General features: G+C 45.1%; 1 protein-coding gene across 1 annotated transcript in view; it reads right to left on the bottom strand.

The window, feature by feature from the left end:
* Nucleotides 1–25,355, bottom strand: part of LOC137422976 (integrin alpha-L) — a gene marked incomplete in the record, with an annotated part of 211,928 nt that overhangs the window by 142,869 nt on the left and 43,704 nt on the right. Inside the window, 2 exon segments of the mRNA XM_078771064.1 lie at nt 5,923–6,068; nt 6,270–6,409. Of these exon segments, the coding sequence (XP_078627190.1) occupies nt 5,923–6,068; nt 6,270–6,409 (286 nt within the window).

Here is a 25,355-nt window from a genome sequence, read left to right on the forward strand (position 1 = left end):
AGAGAGGTAAGTACAATGACAGTAGGGAACAGGGACATCAGGAGATCTGTGGAAGAGAGAGGGCTGGGGTGGGGTACACGGGATAAACAAGATGGGCACTACAGGGGATTTCAGGATAGAAAACGGAATTTGAAGGCGGTGGATTTGAAGAGAATGTGGGAGGTTGGTCCAGAGGTGGGGAAAAAAGGAGGAATGAATGAGTGAAGGTGAGCAGAGAGACTTGATTTTGGCAGTTTCACCAGAAAAGGGTTGCTGACAAATCTTGTGCATCCTGCAGGAATATTTAGGGAACAGATCACAGCCAGAGCAGGGGGTGCAAGACCGGAGAGGAGTCGGTAGAAGAGAGAAAGACCACCTACCTGCATGCAGTGAGAGAAAAGTGCTGCTTTGACAGCGGTGATGCAGTGAGCTATGTTAAACTCTTTCCAACATTTCTCGATGGTCATGTCAGAGTAAGGCTCCATAGCATCGATGATGCGACGGAAGGTGTGGAGGGTATAACATTTTTTCAATGTTGGAATCACCCCTTGATCGAGTGGTTGGATCAGGGAGGTGGTGTTGGGTGGCAGGAAGATGACCTTGACATTTGAATAGGCCACCCGCAGCACCTCGAGATGACCAGGAGCATTGTCCACCAGCCGGAGGACCTTGAAGGAGAGGTTCCTTTCTGCAAGATACCTCTCCACTTGAGGGACGAAACAGATGTGGAACCAATCCATGAAGATGGCAGCTGTTACCCATGCCTTTTTGTTGGCCCTCCAACATACGGGCAGTGTCCTTATTTTTGCCCTTGAAAGCGTGTGGGTTCAGGGAATGGTACAGCTTCATGGATTTTAACTATGCAGTCCCCTTTGGTCCTGGCACAAAGAAGAAATACCCAGTACTTTGTGGCTTTGATCCCTGATGCTATCCCATCGAGCTTCGAGATAAAAGTTCGCGTTGGCATCTTTTTCCAAAACAGGTCGGTCTCGTCTGCGTTGTAGATATACCCTCTTCTTCTTGATGAGCTGTGCGAGTTGAGCAGGGAAACTTTGAGCTGCCTCGCGGTCCGCTGAGGCACGCTCGCCTGTGAACTTTCCATTTTTGAGACGGTACCACTCCTTGAAGCTGTCCATCCCCTGCTAGCTCGGGGAGGAACTAAGGCCACTCGTAGCCGCTTCGCTCGTGTTTGCAGCATGACCCACGCCAGCCAAACAATCGTATATTTGCTTTGCCTTTTGACAAATCAGAGTTGTGTTTAAAGGCAAGTTCCTCTGGGCCAAAAGGCCTCTGGGCCTCCCACCCACATTTAATGGCTTTTCCATTGCCTGGATGTGGACATCCCTGACCTGGGTTACCACTTGGGTGCTGGATACTGCACTTGCCTCGACACTTCCGCAAATCGCCTCCTCATTCTTCTTTTATGTAGTGCACGGTTGACTCGTTGATGCCAAAATCCCTGCCCACAAGGCGGTACAATCACCTCTCCATAGTTGGTCAAGCAGCTCCATTTTCTGGTTCAGACTCATGACTTTTTCTGCCTCTTGGGAGCAGACACATCTCCTGCAGTACTCGTACACTTAGGACCCATGATCGAAGGATGTGCGCAAAAGTTCATGAGCGGGAGAAATCACAGTAGTTCGAGGCAGCGGGACGTGAAGAAAGAATGAAACCTAGGACACTGTGCACGTAAGTACTCATGCAAGGGTTATGGGCAGATGGAGGATGGGTGGGTAGTATGCCCATTGGTTGAAGGGGATGTTGGTGGTGGGGGATGGTTTTACGCGCATTTTTGCCTATGGGCCGGTGCTCCTCCCTCACAGCTAGCTCGGCTTCACGCTGTTGAAACCAAAGCTTTCAGAATCATTGGAATCTCCTGCGATGAAGTTAACTCCGAGGGCCTTTCACTCACTCACCACAGGCAGGTTGGTGGCTTTTCTGTCTTCTACCGACCCATCTGCGGCCTTGCTCCCCCAGCTCTCTCTGTGCTCTGTCCCCAAAATATTCCTACAGGCCGCACAAGATCTGCCAGCAATCCTCTTTTTTTTCTTTTCTTTTTTTTCTGTATACAGGATCGAGGCTCGTGAAAGAGCTAACATTTATCACACAAACATATAATAAGGGGAGCGGAAGACAAGATGGAGAGAGAAGGGGAAGCACAAACACAACATTTGAGAGCAGGGACATCGGGAGATCTGTGGGAGGGAGAGGGCTTGGGGGGAGGAGGCATGGGAAGGGGGAGGAGGATGGGAGAAGTATAAAACACAAGGACACTGCAAGGACTTCCAGGAAAGAAGTTGGTATTTCAAAAAAGTGGATCTGGGGTGAAATTAGCAGGGGTGGAAAAGATCAAGGTTTTGGATGGGGGAAGATAAGAGATGGTGGTGAACAGCTGTTTTAAAGACCTGGAGGGAGGAGTGGGATTGAAGAGAGTGAGGGAGTTTGTTCCAGAGGCGAGAGGAAAGAGGAATGAAGGAGTGAAGGTGAGTAGAGAGCCTTGATTTTGGCAGTTTAACCATAAGAGGATTGCAGGCAGATCTTGTGCGACCTGTAGGAATATTTGGGGGACAGAGCCCAGAGAGAGCTGAGGGAGCAAGGCCGGAGAGGAGTCGGTAGAAGACAGAAAGACCACCAACCTCTTATGGTTAAACTGCCAAAATCAAGACTCTCTATTCACCTTCACTCTTTCATTCCTCATTTCTCCTGCCTCTGGAACAAACACCATCACTGTCTTCAATCCCACCCCTCCCTCCAGGTCTTCAAAACGGCTGTCCACAACCATCTCTTATCTTCCCCCTTCCAAAACCTTGATCTTTTCTACCCCCATTAATTCACCCCAGAGTCCACTTTTTTGAAATACCGACTTCTTTCCTGGAAGCCCTAGCAGTGTCCACGTATTTTTTCTTTAACTCTCCCACCCCCCCCCCCCCTCCCATGCCTCCTCTCCTCAAGCCCTCTCCCTCCCACAGATCTCCCGATGTCCCTGCTCTCCATCTTGGTCTCCCGCTACCTTTATCATGTTTTATATTTTATGTGTCAGTTCGTCTTTTTGTGATCAATTTTAGCTCTTACACGAGCCTCGACCTTGTATACAAAAAAAACAAAACAAAAAAAACATATATACAGCTGCTTTATGCGTGACATGTGGAAGATACTTTCAGAACAGTTATGCACATGCCATGTGGTAAATGGTTTACACAGCTGGTGACAAGTTGTTTGCGTGGGTGGTGAAGCGTTCTTTTATAAATGTGTCATGTGTGTGGCTCGTGGAAGATATGTTTTTTGTGTACCGGTACATGCAGCTGCTCTATGTGTAGCTGGTGAAATATGTGTTTTAGAGCTGTATTATACACGTGGCTGGTGGGAGATATGTTTTTTTGTGCCTGCAAAAACCGCGAATATGTGAAGCACAGGGCCGCGAATGTAGAAGCAGGTCACATGTCATGAAGCACGAATGCGCGAGGTCCGCAAAAGGTGGGACCGTGAATGTCGGGGTCCGGCTGTACTGTGTCAAAGTTTGGGTTATTTTCACTTTATGGTGCTATTCCCGATCAAACATATGTGGGAAGGTAGAAATGTACAATAAAGGTAGATAGTGATTGAAATTTCTGTGAAAGTAAAAGAAATTATGAAATTGAAAAATTATACTTTTGTTATTACCTTATGCTGGTCATACCCACTTACCACAAATAAAATATGCAGGACACATTTTATGGATTTTTGTACTGTAAATAATAAGAAACTATTGAAGCAATCAACACTTACAAGAAACCACAATAAAAGTTGCAAATTAGTGAATATGCAAAATTAGTTTTCATCAAATTGAATGGCCATTTGGCCCAACATTGCTGTGGTGCACTCCCGGGTTAATTTTTTTTGGGTACAGCTTTAAACATCAATCTTTATGATGTTTTTTCTCTAAAATCGAAATAACCTGATATTGATCAGAGGACCCAATATATATATATATATATATATATATATATATATATATATATATATATATATATATATATATATATATATATATATATATATATATATATATATATACATACAGTATATATATATATATATATATATATATATATATATATATATATATATATATATATATATATATATATATATATATATATATATATATATATATATATATATATATATTGGGGTGTGAAGAGAATGACAGAGATCTGTAATCTGGTGGTGAAAGAAGGCCGCATTCCAGTGGATTGGGAACTGAGTACCCTCGTCCCTCTATACAAGGGGAAAGGTGACCCTCTGGACTGTGGCTCGTATCGAGCGATAAAGTTATTGGAGCATGGAATGAAGGTATTGGAAAGGGTATTTGAGAGAAGGATAAGGAAGAAAGTGAAGATTGACGAAATGCAGTTTGGATTTATGCCAGGAAGAGGAATGACAGACGCGCTTCTTATTGTAAGGCAGTTGCAGGAGAAGTACATGGAGAAGAGGAAGAGGTTGTTTCTTGGGTTTGTTGATCTGAAGAAAGCATTCGATAGGGTTCCATGCGAAGTAGTGACATGGGCATTGAGGAAGTTAGGAGTGGAGGAATGGTTGATCAGAGTAGTGATGGCAATGTACAAAAGAGCACGCACAGCTGTAAGGACGAAGGACGGGAACAGTGGTGAATTTGAGGTGAAGGTGGAAGTGCATCAGGGGTCGGTACTAAGTCCACTACTATTTGTAGTTGTGATGGAGGTGCTAGCTCAGAACGTAAAGGAGGGTTTACCGTGGGAGTTGTTGTATGCAGATGATCTGGTGTTGATTGCGGAAAGTATGGATGGACTGAAGGAAAAGATGAACAAGTGGAAGGAATGTATGGAGACAAAAGGTCTGAAGGTGAATATCGGAAAGACGAAGGTGATGGCAAGTGGTAAAGCATGTGGTGAGGTGGAACTGGGAAGTGGCCATGTGCTGTGTGCAGGAAGAGTGTCGGAGTGAACTCCATTCAATGTACAATGTGCGCTGAGTGAGTTCATCAAAAATGTAGTGGTCTGAGAGGGTCATTAACCAGTATGGCAGCTACATTCAAATGTAAGGTGTGCACAGAGGGAGCTGCAGATGGAGGAAATGTTGAGTTGGATCTTGGAGACGGCGTGAAGCTGAAAACATTTTGCTAACTCGGAGACATGCTGATTGGTGAAGGTGGATCAGACTCGGCAACGGTTGCTAGAGTGAGATGTGCATGGAAGAAGTTTCGGGAACTGAGTGTCGTTGAAGCTGAAGGGAAAGGTGTATGCTGCATGTGTGAGAAGTGTTATGATTTATGCGGGCGAGACATGGGTAATGAACGTAGAGCAGCAACAAAGGCTGGAAAGGGTGGAAATGCGAATGGTTCGGTGGATGTGTGGAGTATCGTTGAGAGAGAGGAAGACAAATGATGAATTGCGAAAGATGATGGGAATATTGCCTGTGATGGATGCTGTGAAGAGAAACAGGTTGAGATGGTTTGGTCATGTGTTGAGGAAGGATGAAAGTGACTGGTTGAGAAGAGTGATGGAAATGAATGTGGAAGGAAGTAGAGGATGGGGAAGACCGAGAAAGACTTGGCTAAAGATGGTGGAAGAAGAAATGCGGGCAAGGGGGTTAACAAGGGGAGATGCAAAAAATAGGGTAAAACGGAGAAGATTGTCATGGGGACTGCAAGGCTATCCCCCACTCTAGCAGGGAAAATGGCCTTAAAATGCATGTTGTTGTTGTTGTTGTTGTAGTATATATATATATATGTATGTTTAGAGCCAAGCCAGGGATTACGCCTAGACTTAATGGCTAACATGAATATGCGACCTCTTAGCTATCCTAGTGTCTCTCAGCGGGCAAGCCCACAATATTAGCGAGCACATTGCAGTCAACATTTCAGTATTTATCCCTCCACAAGTATACTCTTAGTGGGAAGGTGAAAAAGTAGAAACTAATTCTCACACAACGTGGGAAAGGGCAACGAAAGCGTTTGTGCCAGCTTTCATTTGTTGGATGTTTTCCAGCAACTTTTCTGGGTGATTGGCCTTCTCGTAATTTTTAAAAGAAAACTCTGTCTTCGCATGAGTGGAGAACTGGACCAAGGCAAGCTAAGGTCAAGGGCAGAAAAAGAAAGCAAAATCAACATTGTCAGGTCTTGAGATACTAGTTTGGGAAATAAAACAGATTTGTGATGAGATTGTGAAATTTGGGCATAGCAGGAGATGTGTGCAGTAGAATGTGGTGAAAAAAGAAAAAGATGTGAGTGGCAGGTCTGCAACTGGAGAATATAAATGAGCAGCGGGTTGTACCCGGATGCTTGTTCCTCGGATCGCAGCCATGATGTTCTTGACAAATTCCAAAATGGCATGAAATTGCTTCGGCAAGACGCTCTTGGATCCATCAAAAAGAACGACAATATCCGCAACTCGTACATGCTTGCAAAGCTTATCTACAGCAGAAGAAGACATACAAAACATAAATAACCATGCTTTATACTTCAAAGAATTTTATCTTTTACAATTTATATATACTAGGGCATTGCCCGTACGTGGGTGCCCGTTCCTTGCCAAAAAAAAAAAAAACGCTACCCGTACGCTCTACCCCGCCCGTACGCCCGTAAACAAAAAAAACAACGCTCTTCGCTTCCGCCCTTCGCTCTGACTGAATTGGGAGAAATAATGCGCATATGAAATCGAGAAATTATTATTTTCTCCGGAAGAAATCGAATTACGAACCGTAACGTAATGGCGGTCAGCTCGTAACGCGCTCAGCTCCGCTCGTTCTCACATCGGCCACGCCTACGCAACAAAGCGTTCTGTGATTGGCTGCCGGACCGGAAGTTCGCAAATCGTCGCAGTTACGATGAATCGTTTTAATTTAATCGCAGTTTGAATTCGTTTTAAAACATAGTTTAACGGCAACATAGTTTTCCAACGTGAATGCCCAATTATTCAATTAGCGCCAACGTATTTTGGCTTTTTGCAATTTAATCGCAAGGCAAAGTAGAAAGAGAAGAGGGAAAAAAAGAAAAGCCTTGCCTTGCTGCAAACAGCTGCTGCAAACAACAACAACAGGGAAGGCTTCACTGTCCGGAAGTTGGCATATCGCAGTTACGATTATTTTAGTGTTAATGGCCAATTATTCAATTAGCGCCAACGTATTTTGGCTGTTTGCAATTTAATCGCAAGGAAAAGTAGAAAGAGAAGAGGGAAAAAAAGAAAAGCCTTGCATTAACGCATTAACGCTTGCATTGCATTAACGGTTCGGCACACGTGATAGCTCGCTGCTCTCTGATTGGTTGAAGCGTTTTTTGGACATAGCTCGGTAAGTACTTGTCCGATTAATTACAAACCTTGAAAAGGCACATCCTCGGGTCCCCAGCAATATACCTGGCAAGTTTAAAGTATATCGGACCCGTGGTTGTCGAGAAACAGCGGTCACAGACACACAGACACACAGACACACAGACACACAGAGATTACTGGAATTATAGATAGATACTCGTACATATATATACTGTATATAATATATATAAATTGACTACTCCCTTGCTCTTCTAGCCAAAGAAAGCTGCAACCATGAAAACCTACACAATGTCAGTCCTTTGCGGTTTTCAACTCTATCCGAGTTCCTCTACAGCTGCAAACCATTCACTAATCTCAATGCTAAGCACACCCTCAGCCACCGGACTGGTTTAATCGCTTATTGGATTGGCGAGTCATCAGCAACAGAGGAGACAGAAATGGATACCATCGAGGTTCTCAAGCATGTACTGCATGCATTGCCGACTACTTGTTCATACATAATTTTGATCAGACAATCACAAACAAAACACCAAAAAGAAACCAGAGCGACAAAGAACAAAGTTACTTTGTCAGATTTGCCCAAACAGATCTGTCAGCTGCATCGGATTTCAGTTTGTCCGTATGTAGCCCAGTGTCCCTGCAGACAATATTAATCAACGTCAGGTTCGGCCGACAAACTCCCCTTTCTGATGGTTTTCAAAGTCGGACGCTATTTGCTGCTTCTTCTTCGTGCCTGAGGACATGACCACCAATCTCAAACGCCTCTTCCTCACAACATAAGAAAAATTTGGCAAATTACCATAAAGTTAAAAGCTTGTGATGTGGTCTTCCCAACGGATGTTGAGTGTCTTATGGAGGAGCTTGGTGTAGTTGCCATCTATTTTAAGTGTCATGCTACTAGTCACGCCCACGGCGCACACTCATACAGTAAGATTGATTCAACTCTAGCTTTACATAGCCGGATTTTGGTGCTTCCTTGCAGTGGGAGGAGGGGGGGGGGGGGAATATATTTTCGCAAGCTTGTTTGCTGCTGCCCACGCTTGTCCAATGTGGCAGCACACGTCATAGGCAGTGTTAGTATATGAGCCAAAGCATTTGAAGTCTTGAAATATCTCGAGCACATCACTATTTTTTGCCCTGAGAGTTCGTTGTTCATTCGGTCGATGATCTATGTGCATGTACTTTGTTTTTGAGGCATTGATAAGAAGACCGACTTTGCTGGCTGTATCTTCGAATCTTTATGGGATGTCCTGTGCATCTTGTGGTGAATCAGCAGATACAGCGATGTCATCAGCGTAGTCGAGGTCACATCGTTTCTGAGCAGGGTGTCTTCTGCTCATGCGGCGGTGCAGTGTGACACCATCTTCCTCTGTCAATGCGGTACACATCACATACTGACATAGTCGCGCACCATGATGAATAAGAAACGTGAAAGTGTCATCTTGCAGCACTCCCGCAGTGACGGTTTTTGTTGTTTTTTTGTTTTTTTTGTATACAAGATCGAGGCTTGTGGAAGAGCGAACATTAATCACACAAAAAGTCAAACCGACACATAAAACATATAATAAGGGGAGCAGTAGACAAGATGGGGAGAGAGGGGGAAGGACACAAACACAACATTTAGAGAGCAGGGACATCGAGGCCCATCAGGACGTTAAATACCCGAGTTGGCCCATCAGGTGTGAGGACAAACGCAGAAGTGCGATTATACATCTCCTTGATCGCGTTTGTTATCTTAGGCGGTATACCATAGGTACGTAGTATTTTGAGCATAGCGTCTCTGTCTATTGAGTCAAACGCTTTTGTAAAGTCGACAAATAACAGCACAAGCTCCTTGTCCAGCTTGCTGTTTTTTGCTTCTTCAACCTCCAGCTTGCTGTTTCTTGCTTCTTCAACCTCCAGCTTGCTGTTTTTTGTTTCTTCAACCTCCAGCTTGCTGTTTCTTGCTTCTTCAACCTCCAGCTTGCTGTTTCTTGCTTCTTCAACCTCCAGCTTGCTGTTTCCTGCTTATTCAACCTCCAGCTTGCTGTTTTTTGCTTCTTCAACCTCCAGCTTGCTGTTTCTTGCTTCTTCAACCTCCAGCTTGCTGTTTCTTGCTTCTTCAACCTCCAGCTTGCTGTTTCTGGCTTCTTCAACCTCCACCTTGCTGTTTCTTGCTTCTTCAACCTCCAGCTTGCTGTTTCTGGCTTCTTCAACCTCCACCTTGCTGTTTCTTGCTTCTTCAACCTCCACCTTGCTGTTTCCTGCTTATTCAACCTCCAGCTTGCTGTTTCCTGCTTCTTCAACCTCCAGCTTGCTGTTTCTTGCTTCTACAACCTCCAGCTTGCTGTTTCTGGCTTCTTCAACCTCCACCTTGCTGTTTCTTGCTTCTTCAACCTCCAGCTTGCTGTTTCTGGCTTCTTCAACCTCCACCTTGCTGTTTCTTGCTTCTTCAACCTCCAGCTTGCTGTTTCCTGCTTCTTCAACCTCCAGCTTGCTGTTTCTTGCTTCTACAACCTCCAGCTTGCTGTTTCTGGCTTCTTCAACCTCCACCTTGCTGTTTCTTGCTTCTTCAACCTCCAGCTTGCTGTTTCTGGCTTCTTCAACCTCCACCTTGCTGTTTCTTGCTTCTTCAACCTCCAGCTTGCTGTTTCCTGCTTATTCAACCTCCAGCTTGCTGTTTCCTGCTTCTTCAACCTCCAGCTTGCTGTTTCTTGCTTCTTCAACCTCCAGCTTGCTGTTTCTGGCTTCTTCAACCTCCACCTTGCTGTTTCTTGCTTCTTCAACCTCCAGCTTGCTGTTTCTTGCTTCTTCAACCTCCAGCTTGCTGTTTCTGGCTTCTTCAACCTCCAGCTTGCTGTTTCCTGCTTCTTCAACCTCCAGCTTGCTGTTTCTTGCTTCTTCAAGCAGCCTTCGCAGTGCAAGAATCTGACCAGCCGAAGATCAGCTTTGTCTGAAGCTATTTTGGTTAAAGCGGAGCAGTGGGTCAATGGTTGGTCGAATGCGATTGAGCAACATTTTACTGTAAATTTTGGCTGCTGTTTGTATCAGGCTGATTCCACGATAGCTTGTGAGAAATGCCAAATTACCTTTCTTGTGAATGGGAGCTATTCCAGCCTCACCCCCATTGACTAGGGCAACGTCCATTAAATGTTCTGTTGCAGAAGTGTAACAATATAGGCTTCACATCAGGCAGTTTCCAAGTTTAGACTCCAAGGCCATCCATGCCCGGTACTTTATCGCTCTTCATTTTACCAAAAGCTGCATCCAGTTCTTCCATTGAGAAATGATCCGCCGAGATCTCTTGGTGAGTGTCAGCGACTTTTGTTATGTTCAGTGCTTCTTGTGGAGCTATTGGTGGAGCTGCAACAGCAAGAAGGTTTGATAAATGCAGGTGCCACGCTGAGAGTCCATCTTCACACTGCAGCCTGGGTATGTTCAACGATTTTCCCGAAAGATATTTTACGAGTTTCCAAGCATCAGCATCTCGCAGATTAGTGTTTTCGACCGTCGATAGGATGATGTTGTAATGAGCATCTCGTGCTGCATCATATGTAACGCAAAGTTGTCTTTGTACTACATGTACTTGCACATGTTGGACTTGATCAAGTACGCCACGCGCAGCTCTTACTTGTGCAGCCGATACATTGCCAATAGCAGTTAACATTTTAACGAAAACAAGACCTATTCACATCTCTCACCCGTAATTGGAGGGAATAACAATCACCTCTCACTTAATCAATTACGCCAGGTGGCTAGGATTATACATAAATTGACTCCATACATGCTGTGCTAGCCAAAGAAAGCTGCATAAAGCAACCATGAAAACCTACACAAGGCAAGCAATTAGGGCGAGAGCTCTGATTGGGTCTTCTTTTCACATATACAGTGCATTCAAAAAGTATTCAGACCCCTTCACTTTTTTCACATTTTGTTATGTTGCAGCCTTATGCGGAAAATCGTTTAAATTCATTTTTTCCCTCATCAATCTACACTCAATACCCCATAATGACAAAGAGAAAACAGGATTTTAGAAAGTTTTGCAAATTTATTAAAAAGAAAAAACTGAAATATCACATTGACATAAGTATTCATACCCTTAACTCAGTACTTAGTTGAAGCACCTTTGGCAGCGATTACAGCCTTGAATCTTCTTGGGTATGACGCAATAAGCTTTGCACACCTGGATTTGGGGATTTTCTGCCATTCTTCTCTGCAGATCCTCTCAAGCTCTGTCAGGTTGGATGGGGACCGTCGGTGGACAGCCATTTTCAGGTCTCTCCAGAGATGTTCGATTGGGTTCAAGTCAGGGCTCTGGCTGGGCCACTCAAGGACCTTCACAGAGTTGTCCCTAAGCTACTCCTGCGTTGTCTTGGCTGTGTGCTTTGGGTCATTGTCCTGTTGGAAAGTGAACCTTCAGCCCAGTCTGAGGTCCTGAGCGCTCTGTTTCAGGTTTTCATTAAGGATATCTCTGTACTTTGCGACGTTCATTGTTCCCTCAACTCTGACCAATCCCCCAGTCCCTGCTGCTGAGAAACACCCCCACAGCATGATGCTGCCACCACCATGCTTCATTGCTTCATCGTTGGGATGGTATTGGGCAGGTGATGAGCGGTGCCTGGTTTCCTCCAGACATGATGCTTAGAATTGAGGCCAAACAGTTCAATCTTGGTTTCATCAGACCACATAATCTTGTTTCTCACAATCTGAGAGTCCTTTAGGTGCTTTTTTGCAAACTCCAAACGGGCTTTCATGTGTCTTTCACTGAGGAGAGGCTTCCGTCTGGCCACTCTGCCATAAAGCCCAGATCGGTGGAGTGTTGCAGTGATGGTTGGCCTTCTAGCAGTTTCTCCCATCTCCACACAGGATCTCTGGCGCTCAGCCAGAGTGACCATCGGGTTCTTGGTCACCTCTCTTACCAAGGCCCTTCTCCCCCGATTGCTCAGTTTGGCTGGGCGGCCAGCTCCAGGAAGAGTCCTGGTTGATCCAAACTTCTTCCATTTAAGAATTATCGAGGCCACTGTGCTCTTGGGAACCTTCAATGCAGCAGAATTTTTTTGTAGGCTTCCCCAGAACTGTGCCTCGACACAATCCTGCCTCTGAGCTCTGCAGGCAGTTCCTTCGACCTCATGGCTTGGTTTTTGCTCTGATATGCATCGTCAGCTGTGAGAACTTATATAGACAGGTGTGTGCCTTTCCAAATCATGTCCAATCAATTGAATTTACCACAAGTGGACTCCAATCAAGGTGTAGAAACATCTCAAAGATGAACAAGTGAAATGGGAGGCACCTGGGTTAAATTTCAAGTGTCATCGCAAAGGGTCTGAATACTTATGTCAATGTGATATTTCAGTTTTTTTTTTTTAATAAATTTGCAAAACTTTCTAAAATCCTGTTTTCTCTTTGTCATTATGGGGTATTGAGTGTAGATTGATGAGGGAAAAAATGAATTTAAACGATTTCAGAATGAGGCTGCAACATAACAAAATGTGAAAAAAGTGAAGGGGTCTGAATACTTTCTGAATGCACTGTATGTATATGTGTATATACTGTGTCGATATATATATATATATATATATATATATATATATATATATATATATATATATATATATATATATATATATATATATATATATATATACGTATATATAATATATATATATATATATATATATATATATATATATACGTATATATATATATATATATATATATATATATATATATATATATATACATATATATATATATATATATATATATATATATAATATATATATATATATATATATATATATATATACGTATATATATATATATATATATATATATACACGTATATATATATATATATATATATATATATATATATATATATATATATATATTGTTGTGGATATGAGAATGTTTTTTTTTTTTTGTTCCTGTAGTGTAAATTGTTGTAAAGATCACCCTTTGTAAATGTCATGATCCTTGTAAATACCTCCGTAGTGTAAAGGTCAAAGGGCGTCCCATAATTACTCCATAAAGCATACACGGCAGCCAATCATAGAATACCCCTGTTCAGTAGTTTATTTCCTTATTATGTGTCTTAGGGTAAGGCCTTGTCTTCCATTAAGATGACCCTCCATTGCACCAAGTAAAATAAGAGTAGATTCCCTTCATTCCCATTCCCAAAAACCTCCATTCCCCCTTTCGTCGATTGGCAATTACATCCCCTCCAAAGCCGCCATTGACCACGAGGCAGGGTTGGGGAAGAAAGGCGGGTCTCCACCTCATCATAGAGGGGAGGAGTAAGTCGGCCCCGCTCATCCAACCCAGAACGAGGGGTTTTTTTTTTGTTTTTTTTTGTATACAAGATCGAGGCTCGTGAAAGAGCGAACATTAATCACACAGAAAGACAAACAGACACATAAAACCAATAACATCGGGAGCGGTAGACAAGATGGGGAGAGAGGGGGAAGGACACAAACACAACATTTGAGAGCAGGGACCGAGAGACATGGAGACATCGAGAGATCTGTGGGAGGGAGAGGGCTTTGGGGGGGAGGCATGTGAAGGGGGGGAGGCATGTGAAGGGGGGGAGGCATGTGAAGGGGGGGGGTGGGAGAGGTATAAACATATGGACACTGCCAGGATTTCCAGGAAATAAGTTGGAATTTCAAACAAGGTGGATCTGGGGTGAATTAGTGGGGGTAGAAAAGATCAAGGTTATGGATGGGGGAAGATAAGAGATGGTGGTGAACAGCTGTTTTAAAGACCTGGAGGGAGGAGAGGGATTGAAGGGAGTGTGGGAGTTTGTTCCACAGGCGGGAGAAAAGAGGAATGAAAGAGGGAAGGTGAGCAGAGAGCCGAGATTTCGGCAGTTTAACCATCAGAGGGTTGCTGGCAGATCTTGTGCGACCTGTAGGAATATTTGGGGGACAGAGCACAGAGAGAGCTGGGGGAGCAAGGCCGGAGAGGAGTCGGTAGAAGACAGAAAGACCACCTACCTGCCTGCGGTGAGTGAGTGAAAGGCCCTCAGAGATAGCTTCATCGCGGGAGATTCCAATGATTTTGAAAGCTTTGGATTCAACAGCGTGAAGCCGAGCCAGGTGTGAGGCAGGAGCACCAGCCCATAGGGGAGAACAGTATTCCATTGAGCTGCGGATGAAAGCCTTGTAAGTGGTGAGGAGCTCAGGTGTGCCGAGGAAGGACTTCGCACGACGGAGGATGCCCAGTCGGCGACTGGCTTTGGAGGCCAGCTTGGAAATGTGGTTTTCCCAAGAAAGATCATGGCAGATAGTGAGACCCAAAAGCTTGAGTGACAGTTTGGCTTGAGATTGGCTTGAGAGGGCGGAGAGAGAATGCTTGGGGGAGGTTCGCAAAGGGTGAAGGGCGGGGCATATATAACCCGCTGAGAGACGCCCCCACCGGAGATGAGACAAGCAGATGAGTCCAAGAGATGAGCTGAAAGGCTGAGCTGAGCTGCATGGTGAGGTGGAAAGGAAAGAGCTGGGTCGTCAGAGCAGGGCTGAGTTGTGAGGTCCAAAAGCAGAAGATCATCCAGGGAAGCACAAAGCCTGCTATTCGTCACCTTGCTCGCCAGCAGCAGCGTCTACAGCAGCAACCAGACTCGACAGCCGTTTGGGGCCTGGACGGCAGTTTGGAGCAGGGCCGCGAAGGGACGGCGGCTGCCGAACGCGCCGATTCGTGCTGCCGAACAAATTGGACTTTCCTCTCCTTCCAGCCAATTCCTATCATCATTCCCCGTGTGAGTCGTCTTTGTTTGTTCTGTCCTGGGTAGGTAATTAAGTCTGTATAAGCTAGTATTTTCCCTGTGTCTCTAAAAGCTTCTGTATATTATTTTCTTATCTTTCCTTCTCCTTGGTTACTTTGAGCCTGTAAATAGTAAATAAATTTAGTAGTATTTTCAACCCTTTTCTCGTCTTCTTCTTCCTCTTTGCATTCGTCGTCTTAGTCTTTTCCCCATTGAATATCTGTGGCGCGATACGGCCAACGTCTGGGTGTGAGTCGGGGAACAACTGTTCGGTCGCGGAGCCTTCGCTCGGCAAACAACATCCTTAACCGCGTACCGTAACAATATATATATATATATATATATATATATATATATATATATATATATATATATATATATATATGTATATATATATATATATATATATATGTATATGTATATATATATATATATGTATATGTATATATATATATATATGTATATGTATATATATATATGTATATATATATATATACACAAAGAATTAAGTTAAGCACCCCTACACAACGAATTAAGGTAAGCACCCCCTAATATATATTCTTTGTGTATATGTATACATTGGCATATATTCTAAGGTATGTGAGATCAAATAATGATTGGTATGACAATAACCTGCCACAGCAACGCATACGACGGCTTACAGGGTCTATGAGACGTAGGGTTGAGTCAGTGATCCGATCACGTGGGTCCTACACACGTTATTGACGCAAAGATCGCTAGAGGTCTTCTCAGAACAATGACTGTACGTTAGAAAACATAAACGTCATCCACACTGTCCGTGATGGACCTATAGCTCCATACTTAAATTGAGGTGAAAATATGCCTTAAATTCCCAAAACATTTCACCTTAAATTATTCAGAATAAAATATTGAAAACGGCATGATTGTTATGTTTTTATGTGACCATAATATCACTTCTCCAGAAAATATAGCAATATCATGGGTATATTACACTGTTTTGACGACAACAAACTTGTAATGTGCGAGGTTGTAAAAAAACGGGGGGGGGGGTGCTTAACTTAATTCTTTGTGTATATATATATATATATATATATATATATATATATATATATATATATATATATATATATATCAGGACCAGTCAATACGTAACCTTAAAATGGCGATATAAATTTGAGAATGTAATGTGTGTAGTTGTAGACGATACATGTTATATCGATGGGTAAGAGTCATGTTTTGCCTGTTTTAGATCTGGCAACATTGAGCGTATGACATCAGTAGAGCAGTTCCAAGATGGCGGCTCCCTGAGAAGCATGCATCAGGGAGGAGCAACGTTCTGTCAGCCGTTACTTGGGAAGTGAGGGTGTGAATCCCAGTGAAATCCTACGCAAAATGAAGATGGAATATGGTGACGCATGTTTATTACTGAAGCAGGTGTACGACTGGGACAGGAAGTTTAAAAGTGGAGTGTCCAGTGTGGCAGACGCAGCTCGCTCGGGCTGGCCTCACACAGCCGACACACCAGAAATGGTTGCAGAAGTTGAGCACGTGCTTAGGGAAAACAGTCGCATTACGCTGGATGAAGTGGTCTCCAAATTGAACATTAGCCATGGTTCAGCACACAATATCATTCACAACGTGCTGGGGTTCCGCAAGATGTCTGCCGGGTGGGTGCCGAGACAACTCACACCGGAACTGAAAGAACGGCGAGGGGACGCATGTGAAGAACTTCTGCGACATTATGAAACAGAAGTGGATGCTTTCTTACAGTGCGTAGTGACTAGGGATGAAAGCTGGGTCCACTACATTCAGCCAGAAACGAAGAGGGCAAGCAAAGAGTGGCGCCATTCAACTTCACCGAAGCCCAAAAAATTCCACACACAGCCGTCCGCTGGAAAAGTGATGTTGACGCTCTTCCTGGATAGCCGAGGCCCACTTGTAGAGCATTACATGCCCAGAGGGAACACAGTCCCCAGTGCATCATACTGCGACCTCCTTAAAATCATCTGAAACCAGCAATAAGATCAAAACGTCGTGGACTACTCACTCCCAGAGTTTTGCTGCAGCATGACAATGCTCAGCCCCATAATGCCCACGCTACAGCTGCAACAATTGAGGACCTGCATTTTGAGAGTCTTCCTCATCCACCCTACTCGCCAGACCTCGCGCCCCTTCGGATTACCACATCTTACCACATCTTACCACAGATTACCACATCCACATCACGTTGTTAAAAAATGTTTAATCTGTCCCCTGAAGAACTGTATTCTGTCGTATTCTATAACACCTTTTTCTTCTTCTTCTATAAAAGGATGCTTTCGACTTGCTCACCAAATCTATTCATTCCAAAAAAAAATTCCATCTCTTACAGTGCATCTTTCATTCATTCCCTGAACTCTCCAGCACTCCACCCATCCTTCAGCGTCCTCAAACGTATTTTTGACTCGAATGTCTCAAGAAACTCATTTTGCAATAAATGTTCGTTTCCCATGAATCGTACACTTTTCAAAATCCAATCTCACCCCTCCCCTCCAAATCTTCCCCATCACCCCTTCCCTCCAAAACTTCCCCATCACCCCTTCCCTCCAAATCTTCCCCATCACCCCTCCCCTTCAAAACTTCCCCATCACCCCTCCCCTCCAAATCTACCCCCTTGCCCCTCCCCTCCAAATATTCCCCATCACCCATCTCTTTCAAATATTCCCCCTTGCCCCTCCCCTCCAAATCTTCCCCATCACCCATCCTTTTCAAATCTTCCCCCTTGCCCCTCCCCTCCAAATCTTCCCTATCACCCCTTCCCTCCAAAACTTCCCCATCACCCCTCCCCTCTAAATCTACCCCCTTGCCCCTCCCTTCCAAATCATCCCCATCACCCATCTCTTTCAAATCTTCCCCCTTGCCCCTCCCCTCCAAATCTTCCCCATCACCCATCCCTTTCAAATCTCCCCCCTTGCCCCTTCCCTCCTAAACTCCCCCCACACCCCTCCCCTCCGAGAATCTCCCTCGCTCCTCCCCTCCTCGACTCCCCTCTAACCCCTCCTCCCCAAAGCGTCCTCCCCACTTCTTCCCCCTTCCAACTTTCACCTTCATCTCCCTCAACCTTCTGCCTCACTCTCACCCCTACTCAAATAACACCTCACTGCGCCTCACCCAATCACCATCAAACCTTTTGTCCGCCCCATTCTTCCCTTTCTCCAAGCTATTCTGAAATCTCTGACACACCTTCAACAGCTCTCCCTACATCTTCCTCTTCTTCCACATCTTACCCTACCGCTCCCCCCCCCCCCCCCCCCGTTCTGTATCCGATGCTCCCCTTCCGCTTCCGTCAACAGTATGGACCTCAAACATCCGGGGCCTTCGCTCAAACTTGACTGATCTCTCCATACAGGTTGCTTCTGACAAACCAGACGTGATCTGCTTAACAGAAACTTTCCTCCTTCATTATGTCTCTGATTCCTTGGTATCTCTCCCAGGTTACTCCCTTCTCCGGTATGATAGACCTGAGCCTCGTCCTGGAGGTGGGGTTTCTATCTTTATAAAAAAACTCTCTTCCTCACTCGCCCTGCACTGCACTCTCCCCACCTCACCCCCAGGAATACCTTTGGCTACGGCTTCCCCTTCGCTCCCACCTTTTGTTCATATGTGTGTTGTACCGTCCACCAAACAGTGATGACTCCATCTACATCTCGCTGTCTGATAATATGGACCAACTTCTATCTGCACATCCCAACTCTCTCTTCCTCATATGTGGTGATTTCAACTGTCAACATGCCAGTTGGCTGGGTGTGGGTACCTCTCTCACCAGCCATGGCTCTTCAGCAAAGGACTTCTGTGACTCACTGGGACTGACACAATCTGTCAATTTCCCGACCCGGATCTCAGTCAACGAAGCATCTTCTCTTCTGGACTTGGTTATGACTAACTTCCCTGAAAATGTCTGCTGCTCTTCTTCTGCTCCAATCGGCTCTTCTGATCATGTGCTTGTAAAAGTGGACATCTCTCTGACCATTCTCAGAGAGCCTCCTCAGCGTCGACGAGTCTGGCATTTCACTCAGGCCAACTGGCATGGTCTTCAAGCAGCCATCAATCATCTGGACTGGTCTCCCATCTCTACCACCTCTGACATCAACTCATGCTGGGAATTCTTCCAGAGTAAATTGCTGTCTCTCATGCACAGATTTATCCCATCTCGTCTTCAGTTGTCATACCCTTCCTCCGGCCATGGTACACGGAATCTTGTGGTGAGGCTATTGCCCAGAAACAACTTGCTTTCGTCTCCTGGAAAGCAAATCCAATGGAAGGAAATCTCATTTCCTTTCACAAAGCCCGAAACAAGTGTGTGTCCACCCTCAGGAGAGCCAGGAAACAATATCTCTCCGTTCTCAGGACCGAACTCTCTTATCTGTCTCCCTCTTCCAAATCCTGGTGGCGTCTGGTCAAATCTGTTTCTGGTGTTTGTTCCCCCTCCATCCCCTCCCTCACCTCAAATGGCCACATGGCTGACTCCGCACGTGAAAAAGCTGAATGCCTCAACTCTGTGTTTGCCTCTAAATCTTGTGTCCCAAACCCATCCCTCTCTGTACCCACCGTACCCAGTCGTACCCAGCTGCTCCTGGACTCTGTGTCCTTTCCTCCTGACAAGGTGGAAAAGTTTCTGTCAACCCTCGACTCTGATTCTGCAGCTGGACCTGACGGCATCAGCCCACTGGTCCTAAAATCCTGTTCTTCGGCTCTTTCACTCCTTCTCTCTGTTCTCTTCACCCTCTCTTTTGCTCAAGGTCATCTTCCGTCTGCTTGGAAATCTGCCAACATCACCGCTTTGCACAAAAAAGGTGCAAAAACAGATCCCAGCAACTACAGACCAATCAGCCTTCTCCCAATTATCAGCAAAGTTATGGATTCCATCATTGCTTCAGATATGAAATCTTTCCTCTTCTCCAATGGCTTGATCTCTGATCATCAATTTGGTTTCAGACCTGGTCACTCTACTCTGGACATGCTGCTTCTGCTTTCTCAACAATGGATGGAGGTCCTCAATGCCAAACAGGAAATTTGAGCAGTCTCCCTTGACAAATCACGTGCCATCGATACCGTCTGGCACCCTGGTCTGCTCACCAAACTCTCCTCTTTTGGTATCCATGGAAATCTCCACGCATGGCTGGCGGACTTCCTCTCTAGTCGTAGTCAACGTGTGGCCCTGAATGGGTTTCTCTCATCTCCTCTTCCTGTTCAGGCTGGAGTTCCCCAAGGCAGTGTTCTGGGCCCTGTGCTTTTTCTGGTCTTCATCAATGATCTCTCTGACTCTCTGGAAAATCCTCTCTATCTCTTTGCTGATGACTCTACTCTCTGTCGCTCCATTCTTCATCCCTCAGATCGGCAGTCTGCAGCCTCCCTCACTCTCTGCAGACCTGGACAAAATCACAGACTGGGCAAACAAGTGGAACATGTCTTTCAATCCTGACAAATCTCACACTCTTACGATGTCTCTCCGAAAAGACCGACTGGACAACCCTCCCATCCACTTTCTGAATAATCCTCTCCAAGAAGTTCTGTCATTCAAGCTTTTGGGTCTCACTATCTGCCATGGTCTTTCCTGGGAAAACCACATTTCAAATCTGGCCTCCAAAGCCAGTAGCCGACTGGGCATCCTCCGTCGTGCGAAGTCCTTCCTTGGCACACCTGAGCTCCTCACCACATACAAGGCTTTCATCCACAGCTCAATGGAATACTGCTCTCCCCTCTGGGCTGGTGCTCCTGCCTCACACATGGCTCGTCTTCACGCTGTTGAAACCAAAGCATTCAGAATCATTGGAATCTCCCGCGATGAAGCTAACTCCAAGGGCCTCTCACTCACTCACCGCAGGCAGGTTGGTGGTCCTTCCGGCTTCTCCCGACTCCTCTCTGGCCTTGCCCCCCCAGCTCTCTCTGGGTTCTGTCCCGCCAATATTCCCACAGGTCGCACAAGATCTGCCTGCAACCCTCTTATGGTTAAACTGCCAAAATCAAGACTCTCTGCTCACCTTCACTCCTTCATTCCTCTATTCTTCCGCCTCTGGAACAAACTCCCTCACTCTCTTCAATCCCACTCCACCCTCCAGGTCTTTAAAACAGCTGTTCACCACCATCTCTTATCTTCCCCCATCCAAAACCTTGATCTTTTCTACCCCCGCTAATTTCACTCCAATTCCACTTTTTTGAAATACCAACTTCTGTCCTGGAAGTCCTTGGTGTCTTTGTGTTTTATACTTCTCCCCCCCCCCCCCCCTTCCCATGCCTCCTCCCCCCAAGCCCTCTCCCTTCCACACATCTCCCTGCTCTCAAATGTTGTGTTTGTGTGCTTCCCCTTCTCTCCCCATCTTGGCTTCCGCTCCCTCTTTTTATATATTTTGTTTGTCTGGTTGATTTGTTTTTGAAGTAAATGTTAGCTTTTTCACGAGCCTCGATTCAGTATTTAAAAAAAAAAAAAAAAAAAAATCTTTGGGCCACTTCAAAGAGGCGCTTGGTGGAATCACTTTCCGATCCGACTAAGAGGTCCAAAAGGAGGTGCACGAATGGCTACAAAAGCAGCCAAAATATATTTTTTTCTTCAGGAATCCAGGCCTTAATAAAGCGCTGGAAAAATGCATTGAACACAATGGAAATTATGTTGAAAATATAACAGTTACACACGTACATGCAATAAACAAGTTGTGAAAAATATTTTAAGGTTACTTATATATATATATATGTGTGTATGTATATGTATACGTATATGTATATGTATATGTATAGAAAAATATGTGTGTATATATATATATATATATATATATATATATATATATATATATATATAATTCCAGCAATCTCTGTGTGTCTGTGTGTCTGTGTGTCTGTGTGTCTGTGTGTCTGTGTGTCTGTGTGTCTGTGTGTCTGTGTGTCTGTGTGTCTGTGACCGCTGTTTCTCGACAACCACGGGTCCGATATACTTGAAACTTGCCAGGTATATTGCTGGGGACCCGAGGATGTGCCTTTTCAAGGTTTCATATTAATCGGACAATTACTTACCGAGCTATGTCCAAAAAACGCTGCAACCAATCAGAGAGCAGCGAGCTATCACGTGTGCCGAACGTGGCGATCAGACTCTGCCTCGGACGGCACATTTGACAGCGTATTCATTTATTTCACGTTGGAAAACTATGTTGCCGTTAAACTATGTTTTAAAACGAATTCAAACTGCGATTAAATTAAAACGATTCATCCTAACTGCGATTTGCGAACTTCCGGACAGTGACGACTTATCTTCCGGCAGCCAATCACAGAACGCTCTGTTGCGTAGGCGTGGCCGATGTGAGACGAGCGGAGCTGAGCGCGTTACGAGCTGACCGCCATTACGGTACGTAATTCGATTTCTTATGCGCATTATTTGACAGCGTATTCATTTATTTCACGTTGGAAAACTATGTTGCCGTTAAACTATGTTTTAAAACGAATTCAAACTGCGATTAAATTAAAACGATTCATCCTAACTGCGATTTGCGAACTTCCGGACAGTGACGACTTATCTTCCGGCAGCCAATCACAGAACGCTCTGTTGCGTAGGCGTGGCCGATGTGAGACGAGCGGAGCTGAGCGCGTTACGAGCTGACCGCCATTACGGTACGTAATTCGATTTCTTATGCGCATTATTTCTCCCAATTCAGTCAGAGCGAAGGGCGGAAGCGAAGAGCGTTGTTTTTTTTGTTTACGGGCGTACGGGCGGGGTAGAGCGTACGGGTAGCGTTTTTTTTTTTTTTTGGCCACGGAACGGGCACCCACGTACGGGCAATGCCCTAGTATCTATAATTCCAGTAATCTCTGTCTGTCTGTCTGTACGTTTGTTTGTTTGTCTGTGACCGCTGTTTCTCGACAACTACCGGTCCGATATACTTGAAACTTGCCAGGTATATTGCTGGGGACCCGAGGATGTGCCTTTTCAAGGTTTCATATTAATCGGACAATTACTTACCGAGCTATGTCCAAAAAACGATTCAACCAATCAGAGAGCAGCGAACGATCGCGTGTGCCGAACGTGGCGGGCACACTCTGCCTCGGATGGCACATTTGAGAGCGTATTCATTTATTTCACGTTTGCAAACTATGTTGGCGTTAAACTATGTTTTACAACTAATAAAAACGAATTTGCGATTCATTCGCTTTCCTGCGCGTTTGTGTACGCGATGGCGATTTCTTTACCAAACTCCGGAAGCCGTTCGCTTTGGACCGAACCATTTCATGTAAATAGAGGGGGGGGATTGTCACCACTCGCAAGCCGTTCGCTTTGGACCAAACCATTTCATGTAAATAGAGGGGGGGATATAATTTTAGATATAGATATAGTACGGGCATGCCCTAGTATATATAATACAGGGTGAGTCAAAATTAGCGCCCGATTTCTGTTTATATATAATATATATATTTGTCAGTTGATTGTTTGTTTGACATTTGTATTACAGTGTACAAGAAGGTAGAATTAAATGAATGACATGTTTATCTAACCATTTCTTCGGGGGAAACTTATTACGGAAGTGTACCAAGCTGTTTTACTTGCAATTTTCAAAGTGCCCTCCCTCGTGATCGATGCACAATTGCAGTCGAGCAGGCACAGAGTGGCACACACGCTTGCAGAGTTCGATATCAATTTCATCAAACTTTGCAGTGATTTGAGCCTTCAATTCCTGAATGGTACGAGGCTTTTCACGTTAAACAAGGTCTTTCATGAGCCCCCAAAGAAAGAAATCTGGAGGTGTAAGGTCTGGGGAGCATGCCAGCCACTCGATCGGACCGTGGCGGCCGATCCACTTTCCGGGAAAGTTTTCATCAAGCCACTGACGAACATGGCGTCCATAATGACACATCCATAACATAACATCCATAACATGACGTCCACAAAGAATCTGACAGCCGAAAAAACAGAAATCGGGCGCTACTTTTGACTCACCCTGTATATACATATACATACATATATTGTTGCGGTTTTGAGTCTGTCAAGTGAGTTTAATAAAGGTTAAAGTTTGCCCCCCATAGTTAGTCACACAAGCAACATGTAGCCTCGCGATAGTATAGTTATTAGTATTTGTACTACTTATTAGTATTTGTACTTATTAGTATTTATTCGTTATTAGTATTTGTCTTTGTCTTTTGTCTTTTGTACTTATTAGTATTTGTCTTAGTATTTGTAAGCTTAGTCCTTTTCCTGTGTTAGTTCTGCGTTGAGTAGACCCAGGAGAATAGGCCCTACTTCTACCGATCATTTTACATCCGTAGGCTCGATCTATTTTGCTAAACGTTGGTTGATCATTGGGCGAGTTAACATGAGGCAGGCCTAGGAAGGTCGGGCGGAGTCAAAGGTGGAGCGGCGGAAGCGCTGACGGTAAGCACAAGCCGCCAATCAGAGCTCGGAGGTGGTGACGGCAGCGTGGCATCGGAGGGCGTGGTGAGAAGGTTCGAGTGAGTTCCAGAAGTTTCGGGTGGCGTAGCTATAAAACCGCTGCACGAAAGCCCTCGACAGGACTTGCGGCAAACGAAGGACTTACAGTAAAGGACTGAAGCAGAGGACTTGCTGCGAGAGAGAAAGATAACGGACTAGCGCGGGAAAGCCGAGAGCAAAGGAGAACTCACCGCAGTTGATGAACTTGCCGAACTTCACGCACTTGCACGAGAGCGGTACAGATACGCGGGCGCAGCCAGACGCGCTTGAACCGAATACCGCGCATTTGAGATGCGCGAGTGAGAACGGCTGAGTAACCGCTAGCCGCGCTAAAGTCCGTCCTTTGCCGTTATGCCCCAACATCTGCTTTGTTCGAGAGACGCGCTACGAGTCCCTGCCTTCACCTGCCACCATCTTCGCGGGACGTGCCGGGGCCGTGGAGAGCCGGACGGAGGCCATCTCTGGATGACGACATCGACGCGTGGGGAACATCTACCCATCTGCAATTCCCTGTGTGATTGTGAGACGGGCCCGTTGTCCAAGGGATAAGTTAAGACTGCTTAAGGTTGCTCTGTGTCTCTTCGTCCTTGAACTTGTATATACGTGTGGGAATAATGAAACCCTTTTGTTCTTCCTTTCTTTCTGATTCGACCGTTTCTGTGGTTTCTTCGATTGGCGAAGCATGGTACGGGTAGAACCGCTCTAATCGGGTTCCAACACCTAAGTAACTGCGAGGACCACGTGGTTCGTGCGAGGCTTGTTTCCTCGCTCCCAGGGCAGCGCGGGGAATTAGGTACGAACGAAAAGTAGTCCCGAAACCCTACTCCGCGTGTGTCCGGGAGGGACGTCTCAAGTCTCGGTTCTGCCTAGCCCAGTAAAGACAAGGGGATTAATCCCCCCCTTGGTAAGGGGAAAAAGGCCG

This window comes from Myxine glutinosa, chromosome 1, assembly GCF_964187855.1.
Source record: "Myxine glutinosa chromosome 1, kmMyxGlut1.1, whole genome shotgun sequence".
NCBI classification, from domain to species: domain Eukaryota; kingdom Metazoa; phylum Chordata; class Myxini; order Myxiniformes; family Myxinidae; genus Myxine; species Myxine glutinosa.